The sequence below is a fragment of the Eschrichtius robustus genome, chromosome 9 (assembly GCF_028021215.1).
Source record: "Eschrichtius robustus isolate mEscRob2 chromosome 9, mEscRob2.pri, whole genome shotgun sequence".
Lineage (NCBI taxonomy): Eukaryota > Metazoa > Chordata > Mammalia > Artiodactyla > Eschrichtiidae > Eschrichtius > Eschrichtius robustus.
The window spans coordinates 5,216,142-5,229,801 of NC_090832.1; the positions used below are offsets into that span (position 1 = coordinate 5,216,142).

Here is a 13,660-nt window from a genome sequence, read left to right on the forward strand (position 1 = left end):
AAACAAACAAAACAAAAAAATCCTTTCCAAAAATGCAAGAACGAAAACAAGTTACTAGTCAGAAATTAATCTTATTAGTTACAAAGGTGAAATGATACAGAACTTCCTTCACACCAGAATATGAAAAATAATAGTATTTTCTACGTGAAGTGAATATAGTAATCTATATTTAAAATACTTTATAGGTATCTGAATTCAGCAAAAGCTTAAGGTGAAAACTTATTAAGACCTTTTAAGGTCTTAATTAATCAACTGGCCAAGTTGTTAGGAGCAGTCCTAACTACATGCTATAATTTCTATTTGCTCTTTTCTAAGTAACATATAATTCACAAAATGAAGAATCACAGTTTTGACTTTTTTGGACCCAAAGACTGTGATATCATCCTGGCCCTATGACAATTCCTGATTTAAAAAAATAATAACAACTATACATGTCTTTAAAAGTCAAAGAGTTAACAATTATACATGATTTAAAATAAAATAGCATGTTTTAAAATTCAAAGAGCAACAATATAATTTCTTTAAATTGTTATCTTTCATAACTGAAGGAGAAAAATAAAAGTAGTAGGATAGAATAGGATGGCTCACTAGGCTTATGAAACTGTCTAATAATTTGTCACTAACGGAAAAAAATTTTCCATCGAAGTTCTTGTTAAAAGATTTTGAAAAAGAAAATCAACTGATGCAGCATAATGATAAACACATAAGCAACATTCCACTACTAATTCTGTCCACAGAGAACTGAACCTTCTGAAAGAAAATTTGTTATATATACAAACACATTATAAGGTGCTCAAAGATTCCTTAACTAAATTGACTGCAATCCAATCAAGACTGAATTTTAAAAGGCTCATTAACAGCATCTAGTGATAAAATGGACTCTCCCTTTTCACTGAAACTCATGTCTCATTTCATTAGACACGGACAATTAACTCATCTTGGTATTATTAGATCTATGGCAGAGTAATTAGCTTAAGTTTTACAGGTTACTCAAAGAGCTACTTTAGTAATGAAAACAGGTTTATTCTCATTGGATCCATCTTTTTATCCCTTGAAGAGTGTCTTACAAATTTTAAAAAGACTATACTTTAAATAAATAGTAGCAGAATTTTTATTTCAGATCTCCCCAATCTTTCTTAGCACTTAATACAGGCAAAGCAATGACTCTATTCTATAAAAATGTACTGAAATACTATCCAATCTGAATTAAACATTTAATTTGTATTGCACTGCTTTATATTCTTCCATCTTAAAACAAAGCTAAGTCACTTGAGTCCAAAATGAACATGTAACCAGAAACAGAACTAAAAAAGTGAATATTTTGAAAACACTCAGAGCAAAAATGAGGGTATGAGAAGAAAGAAGAAAAGTGGGGAGGAGAGGACACCACAGGGCTAGTTTCCAGCCCTGAAAAAACCAGCGGATCATACAGCAAGCTGGGGTTTAAGCCAGAGCTGCTGCCAAGGGTAGCCTGCCAGTACAGAAATCAAGTGTTTTGGAACTTTTACAGCATTCTGACTGGATAGTTTTGTCTGTTGATATAAAAAGTTTTAAATAGGATTAAAATTATCTTTTAAAAATTCTTTTTCTCTGATAATTAATTTCATTATATTTTACAAAAGAATTGGTCTACGATGAATTAGAATTTTGTTGTAATGTTCTTTTGTGGCAGATAATTTGAGAAGTACTGATTTAAAACTCTTCCAGAAAGGCAGGCCTTCCTTTCTCTTTAAAAAGAAACCAATCGATCATTTGAGGCTGAATTCAACGCTACGTCCCATGACATTAAAAAAAAAAAAAGAAAGAAAGAAAGAAAAAAAGCGGAGGAGGACTTCAGTTACTAGGGAATTAGTTTATAGCTAGAGTAGGACACCTTTGAGACAAAGGACTGTCATTAAGTATGTCAAAGGCCCTAAGGTTAAGAGATTATTTTGTTTTGAATTCAAAGTAGAATTAGGATCAGAGGATCTAAGTTCCAAAGACAGATTTTCTGAACACAGGGAAGAACTTTCTAAGTAAAGTGTCCTAAGACTTGGTTATTTGTTTGTGGCCTTTGCTCTCTTCTCCCTTCCATCTATCCCTTCCACTGACAAGTTATCTTTTTAAAACAGGATATCATATTAACTCCTTACTTTAAAAACATGAGTGCCAATGCACTGCTTTTAGAAGAAAAAGTTTTAATATCATATTCAAGGTCCTATTATCCTCAGATCCCAACCTTGTCTCCAATACCACTTCTCCCACTATACCTTATAACTTCCACTGCAATATGTCAAGCATTAGCATAAGGACACGTACTGGCTGATCCTACCTCTGATTTCTAGAATACCATTCCACTCATTTGCCCTGTAAGTTCCTACTCCAATCCAATCTTCTCTAGCTCTCCCTGAAACCCTCAACCTGTAAAAGAACTCATCACTTCCTTGGCTTCCCACAGCACAATGTATAACACCTGTTGTGGTATTTACCACACTGTGCATTAGCCCACTGTCAATTTATCAGTCTCTTGGGGGTAAAAGATACTTGAGGGCAAAAAATCATAGGCATTCAAAAAATACTTGCTGCCTAAAAAGGTATTAAATTAACTATGACAGGAGGTGGTGAAAATTGAGTAACAACCATGTGCGGTATAGGAACTAAAATATCATAGAATTAGATATAACAAGTGTTAGATTTCATAGCTTTAATAAGGTTCCTTCCAAACCAGATTATACATTACTATAATTTTCATAATCACTCTTCTAAAGCAACTGACCTGTTTTTATAGCTAAATACTACTATTCAAATCAGATACATGGAATTTTCTAAGCATGTAATTTATAAAATTAACATTTTTAAGAGAGAATCTGTAAAAAATTCCTACTCTCTGATGCACTGAGTCAAAGGTACCATGGCATGGGTCAGGGCGGGGGGTATTAAGGCAGGGATATAAAGTACAGAGAAAAAACCCATTCCCCACAGGGTACAGCCTTTCTCAACTGATTCCACAGGGAAACAAGTACTTAATGCCTGGCCCAAGGCATAAATTATATATAATTAACCTCTCCTATCTATAGTGGTACTCGTTATGAACCACTCTCAGTGAAACTGAAGAACTTCTAAGATGAGGAGCCCTAGCTGAGAAGGGCTGTGTAAACTAATAGAAAATTACAGCACTTTTCCTCTTGAAAACATCTGAAACAGTAATTAGTTGCTTGGGCCCAACCAGAAGTTTATTACAATATAATGTACCTTAAGACCAGTTATGGTAATACCATTTCAACTATGTCTAACCATTATTCATAAATGGGTTCAATGAGAAAATAAGAAATATATTTCAAACAACTGTCTAACTGGGAAATCAGAGATGGCGGCATTGCTCATAACAGCAAGGACCTTTTAAAGACACACAGAAATATATACTTATGGAACAGCTGCTTTAACAGCGCCTTACATGAAAGTTTAACTCTGTTGATGAATCTGTTGGGAAACTGGTTCTCACATACATTGCTGAAGTAATGCAAAACAATAATCCCTAAAGAGAAGAATTTAGCACTAGCTAGCAAAACTATATATTGTGATGCCACTTCTGGAATTCTATTCCAAAGATAAACTAGCAAGTACACGTAAAGATGTATATAAAAGCTATTCTACACAGCAGTCTTCCTATGTGTTACAGCAAAAGCCTAGAAGCAATCTAAATGTCCATTAATAGGGGAATGCTGGAATAATTTATGGTACACAGACACAATGGAATATGATGAAGTTATTAAAAGGAATAAAGACTGTCTCTATATACTGCCAGTAAGTGACCTCAATGATACACTATTAAGTAAAAAACAAACAAAAAAACCAAGGCAAGGCATAGAAAAGTGTAGAGTATACAATTATCTATGAAGGGAGTGAGAAATTACACACACACTCACACACACACACGCTCATGTAACCATTCATGTAAAACAAAGAAATGGAAGGATAAGCCAAATACCAAAATAAAAAATTTACCCAAACCGCAAGATGGGGGATAGATAAAAGAGACAGGGATAAAAGCAGGACTTCTCTGAAAATTTCCTACTTTGTAGATTTGATTTTGGAACCATGTAAATATTGTACAAGTAACAGAAAAATAAGAAATTCGTAAAACTAGAAAACCAAGTGTAACAAATGAGCTTAACTGTTTTATCCGTATGATGGCAGCATAACTGATATATACTGAAAAACTATTGTTTTAAAAGACAGTAATTTCTCTAGTGAAACATACCCTAAAAACAGTAAGAACTGGTGAAAAATTGTTTTCACTGACTATCCTGTTGGTAGTAGTGTTTGTATTGTTATTCTGAGACTGTTTTGTATATCTTAGAATAAAGAAAATCAATCATTTTGTGTCATTAGGAACCAGCATTTTCAGTGGGAAACAAAATATAGATACAAGATCAATTAAATAAAACACTGTAGTTTTCATTTTAAATGAGAATGAACTTTGTAAAGATACTTATATTCCTGAGTGTGTGTGTGTGTGTGCGTGTACCTATGTATCTCCTAGCTCTGTCCTGAAAAGGTCTACAAATAATGAGTAACACTAAGGCCCATACTGCAGTTTCCAAATACTATTTTTCACTAATAGTAATCAGGGTTCCTTAAAGAAGTGGCTGATCTCAAGTCTGGGGAGGAAATCTTACGATGAGCCTGGACTATTAAATACACCAGAAAACACAGTTACTAGCCCCAAACTACTGGGATTGTGTTAAAGGGACTTGGAAGTGAATTTGAAAAGCCCCCCCCCGCCACTGGTCAAACCACATGATCATCAGTTAAAAACACTTAAGTACAATGAACTGAAATGCATCAGAACTGTTTAAATGCATTCATAATGATACTCAAATGGAAACAAAAAAACTCATTCTTCACCTCTGGAGGATTCCTAGGAACCAACTCACTATTTTAAACCTAGTAAGTGAAGAACTGAGCATTTACCCAGCCTCTCCTATAAAAAGTAAACCTAGCTAATAACAGCAAAGAAACAGGATAATAACTATTTTGCAGTTCCTACTGTAATAAAGGGCCTAAAAAACAATCAACAGTAACTGCTGAAATCAGGAGGAAACTAGATTTTAGGTACCACAACCACAACACTGCTTGTGAAATTTTCTTTCAAAAGGAAGAAAGGAAATGAGGAAGGGAGGGCAGGAGATCTAAATCTGATTAAATCTTTCTCACCACCAATTTACCAAAAATACAGGGGACAGAGATAAGTGTTAAACACCACCATGGAAGTGCAATCAGCACAAGCCACGGGAAATCTTCGGTACAAATAACTCAGTCCTTTTACAAATAAGTTACAAGGAGAAATGGGGGCAAGGGTGAGAATGGCTTAAGAGATCTATCAATCTCTTAAGCAAGGTATTGATATACGGCCCTCACTTGGATACCATGCAAACTTTTTTTCAAAGCACATTTATGAAACAAGAAGGGAACTGTGAACACTGACTAAATAGCGACACAAAGAAATTGTTTTGGTGATTAAAAAAAAACATAAACATGATAGCATTAAAGAGTCCTTCTATTTTAGAAACACCTAATAAAATGTTTACAGCTGAAATTATGTCTGGAATTTGCTCCCCAAATCATCTGGTAGGCGGAGGGGGAGGAAGGGTAAGGGGGAACGTGGGCACACATGGAAGGAGACGGACAATGCTAACACTGGGTGATGAATAAACACTGGTCAAAATGTGCCACGATGAAAGGTGGTTTTTCTGGTTGTTGTTGTTTTTTTCTTTTTTTAAATAAACTATACCTACGCTCGAGGTTGTCAGAAAGCTTAGTACGCAACAAGATCAATAAAGCAGGCTCTTCGGACCATGTCTGTACATGATGTTATATCACTGGCTATCACAGCCACTTTAGTATGTCAAACAAAAAACTGTATTAATTTGATTATTTTCCAAGTGTTGAGAGAGCAACAGCATCTTTCATAAAAATAAAAGTCTAAGCTGCCCCCACAAATCAAGCAAATTAATTTTTGCATATACTATCAATATTGCCTTGAAACATCTTTTAAGTGTGCTTTCTTATCACCCAGCACAAAGTCTTAGACATTATAAAGCTCAGTTACTTGCCAATTAAACTGACACAGGACAGGGTACAAGGCTGCAGGAGAAAATGCCAATTATAAAGCATCATGAACAGTAAAAGATTCACTTTCTATAACACATGTAAAAGTGTATATAACTGCAGAGAGAACGATCTACAAGAAAACATACCGAAATTGTCAATAAGAGTAGTCTCCAGAGTGACAGAATCAGGTGCCTATACTTCTTCCCAGACCATATACATTTTCTAACTTTTCTAAAAATATCACATATTAACTAGTTAAAATATATATGCACCATAAGAAATTAATAGGACTATAAGAGACATTTAAGAAAAATCTGTAACGTATATGAAAAGTGACATGTAAAAAAAGTTATGAAATTCTACCTATGTTTGCAATTACACAATATGCCTCTCTAATAACATTTCATAGATCATGGTCCATACAACACTGCAGTTCCTCAAGAAGTTAGAGGGACAGCTCTTGGAAAGGAGAGACTGTGGTCAAATATATTTGGGAAACAAAGTTAAAAACTGAATTAAAACTTTATTACAGATTGATCTAATTTTAAATTCAAAGCCCATATTCTGAAGAGAATGAATTGTAGAGCTGAATTTCAATGTCCAGCAAGATATATGTTTATACTGAGTGTAGTTACTAGTTAGAAATGAGGGACTGGATAAGTTATTTGACCTCTTTAAGCCTCCATCCCTGTTAGAAGAGTAAAAACTGTCTTTTGAGACTGTTGAACGGTCTGAATAAGACATTGCACAGATCGTGAAAGTGGTTAATACCATCTGGCCACTGCTATTTGCAGCCCTAGAAGGCCATCTGATTCCCTGAGTGTACATCCCTTCATTTCAAGCAAAGAGCTCTAACTAGAATTGCTGAGTCTTATTGGAAATTTCCAGAAGACACAACAGTTGACTAACCCTGCTTTGACCAACTGCAGACATTTCAGCGGTCACCATTTCTGGGTGGGAGTGGGGAGCAGGAACACAAGCACGGCCCCTGAGTCTCTTAGGAAGTCTGAGTGCAGTACTTGCTCTTAGGCTCCATGAGTTTACCCAGTACCATTCCCCTGGGTATGTTTATGCAATGACAATACTGTTGTGCCCATCAATAATGCTGAAGTAATACCAATCTAAGAGAATGAAAATTAAAGTGCCACATTCACTCCCTTACTTAAAACCAACAGCTTAGAATGATACAGCACTGCCTATCTTCCCAAAAGAATTAAAAGCACATGGGATTTATAATTATCTCTATTTATAAAATCTTTTATGGGGTGGGGATAGGGGAGCATCTATGCCTTTCATTTATTACCTAAACATTCATTCCTTCCCCAGATAATTTTTTCCAGTTCCTGCTCTGTGCCAGGTACTCATCAAACACCAGGGAAGTACTCCATAAAATAGACATGGTATGCCCTCAGTTTATCAGACTAGCAGTGAAGGATACAAATCAGCAAACAGTATTCCATCATAATACCTTGGACAGTCAGTAAATTAAGGTTTATTTTCTAGCTTTCTCAGCTTTTACATAAACTGACAACTCTGCAGAAAAGTTTAAAGTTTTCCTTTAAACACATGAAATATACCTCAATCGGCCTTATTATTATATTTCTTTTTGCCTCCATCTATTTGTCATGTTCTTTGTAAAAATAACAGCCAAGCAATGAATGATAGTACCTTCCATTTTGATCTAACTTTTACTAGCATTTTTAAGAACTCAACGGGCAGAGTTACTACAGCATAAACCAAAATGACTTGGTTGACAATTATGGGCAGATTTAAATTAAGATTACAGAAAACACTCTTGGCATTATAAATCTACATATAAATTCTTCACCATAATATCAAACATACGATAGCCATTCAAATTAACTTGATATCCCCTAAGTAGGTTCATCTGTAGAACTTTAATAAAACTAAAAATATAATCTGCAGTCAAAATTTTGTTGGTGTCTTAATTTATTACTGTTTGCATGCATTAATCTGTAAACATTTTTTATTTCATTAGACAACAGTACATATTAAAAAAAATAAAATAAAATGTGCAAACTGCTTCTATCTGTGCTTAAGAACAAAGTGGACAAGACAGAATATGGACACACCAACCACCAGAGAAACAAAACAGAAAAGCCATCAGAATATGGGATATTCAAAGGTCACAAAGCAACAACAAAAGTACTGTCATTTCCAAAGCTTAAAAAACTGTAGTATTCCCCTATGATACAATATGAGTTTAAACATAAAATGTACTAACTAATAATGTTAATATAAAATTTATTAAGAACAATCATTAACATTAATTGATTGATTACTATGTGTCAAAACACTATTCTAAGTGCTTTACAACTGATTTAATCCTCACAACGATGGTTGTTGAGAACCATCAACCATAAGAGAGAAGTGACAACACTACTCCCTCACTATTATTATATGGCACAAAGAGATGGAGTAATTTGTTAAAATCACAAAGCTGCTAAGTGATAGAACCAAGATTCAAACAAAAGCAAGATGGTTATAGAGCTTACTCTCTTAACCACTCTAATCTTCTGTCAAAATGATAGCAGAAAAATGTTCTTCAGGCTACAAAGTTCAACTTGACTGAAAACAGAACTCACGATGTCTCATTACAGTTCCAAGCTCTAATCCTCAGTGTCTGTGAGTGTGTGAGTGGAGTAAGTGGAGAGCCATTACTACAGAACTAACAGAGGCTGAGGAGAGGACAAAACATGCTTTGTTAACTGACTGATATTCATAACTTGTTTAGCTGATGGATACACTAATCTTTCGGTGAAGATTTATTTGTCCTTCAGTTGTTGAGAGTTCATCTCATTGTCCCTAGGCTATTAAATTAGCATTACTTAATGCAACGCAACCATAAGTGCAAACAGGGGAACCAAAAGTGCATGGCGATACGAGATGGCCACTCAGCTGATTCACAATATGCTTAAATTTTTTTAAGATTCTAATAAAAAAATTGTTTTAAATACAACAGCTAAATATGCTTAGGGAGAACTCACATGCTTGCCTCAAAGTATCTTTATACTCAGCTGACAAGAACAGCTTATAATAAGATCTAAAGATAATCAATATCATTGACGGCCTCTCCCTCCAACTTAACTACTAAGTCATTATTTGTCTGTAAGGAGAGAAAATGATTGAGATCCAGTCAGCTTATGGGAGAGCTTAAATGAAATGAAGTGAGAAGCTCAAAAAGATGCGTATCAGAATGAAGTCAATACCTTATAGGTCTGGTGTTCATTCCATAAGCTCCACAAAGTGATTCAATGCACATGCTCTAACATAACAATAACATAACATAACGGGTCTATCATTTGATATCCCTTTCAAGGCAATGTATTTAAAAAATAAACAAACAAACAACAAACCCTTCCTAACAATAAATCTAATCTTTGGCAATCAAAATCTAGGTTATTTTTTAAAATCAGTCAAACATTTTTTACACAGACAGAAAATTTCAAAAGTATTCTGCCTCACAGTATCACTGGATAAAAGGAAACAAGGCAAAAAAAACCTTCCTAAAAACAATGTTTAAAGTAGGTAGTTAGGTGTTTATTATACTAGAAAAACAAGAGTGGCAAAAGAAAAAAGCAGAAAGCAGGAACAATACACTTTAAATTATCTAGAAAACTTAAAATCAACACAAAATGTTGGTAAAAACCAAAATGACTCTCATATGGCTAGTTATAAGCCTTTTATTCCTATGTTTACTAACTCTCCTGATGAGATGACATACATCCAAAGTTATTCATTTGATCCTTCTCATTTAAATCTCATCAAAAGAAACATTTTAGATTTTTCAAAGTTTTAGTTACATCTTTTATATATACAACATTATAGTCTGACTAATTTCCATTTGCTAATGGAATTTACTAATTTCCATGGTGCTTCTCAAGTGTAAAAACCAAAGTTAATATCATAGACTGACTGATATTAGCTGGCTAAATGAAAAATGATAATCAAAAAGGGAAAATCATGACAACACCTTTAAAAAGTTCAAAAGTTTCTGACATGAAATAACGTATAGTGCTTTAGGGTCTAGATATTCTGTTACTAAAATTCGGAAGTATAAGTAAATTATTCACATAAAGACCTGCCCCATTTTCAAGGACTTACCTTCTTTTTATCCCTCATTGAGCCTTTGCCTCGGACCATTATCTTACATCCTGTTTCTGCTTCAAGCTGTTTAGCAGTAAGTCCTCTAGGTCCAAGGATTCTCCCAACGAAATTAAACTGGGGGGAAAAAAAAAATCACCGTACATTATTCACTTAAAGTTATTTTAAAGTATAAATTTACTTTCTTCAGTTAGATTTTTTAAAAATATTAAGTTGAAATAAAATCTTATGAATTTCTTGACAAGTTTGGGGGTGAAATTACAGAAGCTCATGTTTAGCTTGAAATTTTCGTATGTATTAATACAAATTATGGATTAGGAACAACAGTATCTAACTAAAACAGGTACTATACTCAATTGCCCATCAACATGTAATCTAAACCAGAGTATATTAAAGAGTTAGACAAAATCTTAGGTGCCACCCAAGAATGCAAATCCCTTCTACAAAATCCTTTATGACAGGGTTCAGGGAACTGTTCATTATGTTAAATAATGGTTGCCTTTTCTACAGAAATCCTTGGGGGAGAACTCCTGTCTTATTTATCTAAGTTATACTTTCCCCAAAGCAACTGTTCAGAGAGAATTGTATTCTGGGGTTGGCTGCCAGAACACTGATGGCCAAATTTGGATTCCACCCTGTACTAAATATTTAAGTCATGAGAGTCTACATTTTTTCACCACACTCTTTACACAATTTTATCTCTGCATCCTCATTTTCCTTTCTATTTTCCATTTCTACCTTTAGCTTATACTACTACTTTGACAAAGAACCTTAACTCTTATCACGAATAGGACAGTGACAAAAATAATTATATAAATAAGTAATTATCATCCCTCCACAGAAACTTCAAGTATTCATTCACAGAAGTTAATTTTTTTAAAAGTCCAATGGGAAGAACAGATTGACTCTGAATACTGAAAAGTAAATTTTCCTCATTCGCATGTCATCTGCATAAAAGACAAAAAAAAAATGAATGTTTATACTATCAGTTCCACAAAGACCGATGGGTGGTTTCTATTAACTTATTCAATCAATTAAGTTACTGATTCTCACGCTTCCTACTTTTTTCTTGCATTTTAATCCTACTGTTAGTGTATCGTTAATAACACTAATATGCCAGAATTCAAGGCTTAAGAAGCCAGAGCAGTTCTTCAATCTTCTGTACTCCAATGGCTTCTTACTTTGCCTTAGCTGCTCACCAGCACTGCCGCATCTTACAAAAGTGATTCCCAAATGAAAGATGGGTACTACACGTATAAGAATGGAAGAAAGCCCTCTTCCCTCCGGAGATTACGATATAAGTTTTTCCATCCCAAGTTGAGGAGAGGGAATGAAGTTTTATAGAATCTGTGACTATATATAAAGGTGGGGTTGGCAAGTTGCAGAAAAGTAGGAAGAGTCTGCTCTAAATGAACATAGAGCCAGGCCTGTTGATAGATTTTCTGTAATACGTGTGTTTTTTCTCTTTCTCAGACCCTCGTTCTAATATATTTTTACCCTGTACTGCCTGAAGTTAGTCAATTCTAGATCTACTTGGATTTAAAGGCAACCTCTTAAAAAATTTCATGGACTTCTCTGTTAAGTACTAAGGGTAATTCAGACCAGCTGAGCAATTCCAGTAAAATAGGACACAGAAGGAAAAAACATCTGCTTGAATGCATCAGAGACCCAGCAAGACTGAAGAATTGCTAATTCAGGATCGTAGGGAGGACAGAGAATCAAGAGGATGTAAGCCTGGCTTTGAGGAACTCCTTTTCCTCTAGGTATGTCTGCTGAATCTGGAGAGGACAGCTGAGAGCCTGAACTTCAAGGGACATGGGTTGGAGTGTGTAACCTACCTATGTGAGCTCCTCCCCACACCCAGTCTTTGCTTTGGGTAGGGATCTGATAGGTGTGCATTCTGGGGGTAAAAGTGAACCCTAATTTCCTAGGCCCTTACAGACTCTGCATATCAACATCAAAACTGTCTCAACCTCAATAAGCAAAATTGTATCAAGGTGATTTTGGGTTGCTAGTTAACAGTAGGTACCTGTCAGAAGCTGGCATATATTCTCTCTGGAGGAAGATAACATAATCTTAGGCCTTATATTATTTTTGTAAGCTATTTAGTAAATACATTATCTGGCACACACTAGAAAATAACCAAACACACAAGAACACAAAATGACAAAAATCTGAAGAAACGACAAGACAAAAGAAACAAATCCACCAGGACTCTAGATATTAGAATTATTAGACCCAGACTTTATAAGCATTATGCTTATTATGTGTAATTTTGTTTAGTTTGAGTATTTTTCAGAAGAATAGGAAACAACCTTTCATTTTCAAATTCAACTTAATGAAACATGTGTTCAAGGCTTCCTATGTGGCAAAGAGTGAAACAGATGCTAGGAATTTTTTTTAAAAGGAGGAAGGGGAGGAAGAGGAAGAGGAGAAATTCTCCTTGCTCTCAAGAAATCTGTGAAAATGCCTTCACTCTATTTGCTACCTTGACTGCTTCTTAAAATAAGTAGTCTTTGCCAGCTCTTCCTCAATAATAGTTGTGCTCTATACAGATCTTTTTCCAAAGTAACTCATATAGTCGATATACATTATACATCTCAAACATGGCAAAGAATGTCTGGAAAAAACGCATTACGAATGGAGGTACTTCAGCACTTCAAGTAACGAATATGTAATTGTTTTTTATTTGTGTCCTCTGTCAAAGTGGTTGGCCTCCACTTCATGACATACAAACACTTAGAAGACCCTCTGTGGGGCTTCCCTGGTGGCGCAGTGGTTAAGAATCCACCTGCCAATGCAGGGGACACGGGTTCGAGCCCTGGTCCGGGAAGATGCCACATGCCGCGGAACAACTAAGCCCGTGCGCCACAAATACTGAGCCTGCGTTCTAGAGCCTGCGTGCCACAACTGCTGAAGCCCGCGCGCCTAGAGCCCGTGCTCCGCAACAAGAGAAGCCACCGCAGTGAGAAGCCGATGCACCATAACGAAGAGTAGGCCCCGCCCACCACAACTAGAGAAATCCTGCGCACAACAACGAAGGCCCAACGCAGCCAAAAATAAAAATAAATAAAATAAATTTATTTTAAAAAAAGAAAAAAAAACAAAGACCCTCTTTGGCACATTCTATTCTTTTCACGTATTAAATCTCTTTTGCTGAAACCACAGCATTAAGATTACATAGAAAAAGACTTCTACCATAGCTAAGTAATCCTCTCAATTATTATTTACTAAATAAAAAATGTTTTAAAGCCAGTCAAAACCAACATATTAAATCTGTAACAAAATTTTCCTAACCTTATAAATGAACCAATCTATACTGTACCACAACCAGCAAAAAACAGCTCAAATGTGTTGAAGTGCATACCACTGGGATTCTAATACAGCTGAAACCATCAAGGTCATCCTTCTCAAAATGGTGTAAGTAGAGAATGAAAAAATA

At 35.2% G+C, this 13,660-nt stretch overlaps 1 protein-coding gene across 8 annotated transcripts in view; it reads right to left on the minus strand.

Annotated features, from left to right (window-relative positions):
• QKI (QKI, KH domain containing RNA binding) overlaps nt 1–13,660 on the minus strand; it is a 140,071-nt gene that overhangs the window by 79,610 nt on the left and 46,801 nt on the right. For all 8 annotated transcript variants that reach the window (XR_011074967.1, XM_068551262.1, XM_068551260.1 and 5 more), the window contains exon 3: nt 10,219–10,335. Coding sequence is in view for 7 of the 8 variants with exons in the window: in XM_068551262.1 (XP_068407363.1) it covers nt 10,219–10,335 (117 nt within the window). In the remaining variant the exon portion in view is untranslated. The remainder of the gene's footprint in view (nt 1–10,218; nt 10,336–13,660) is intronic.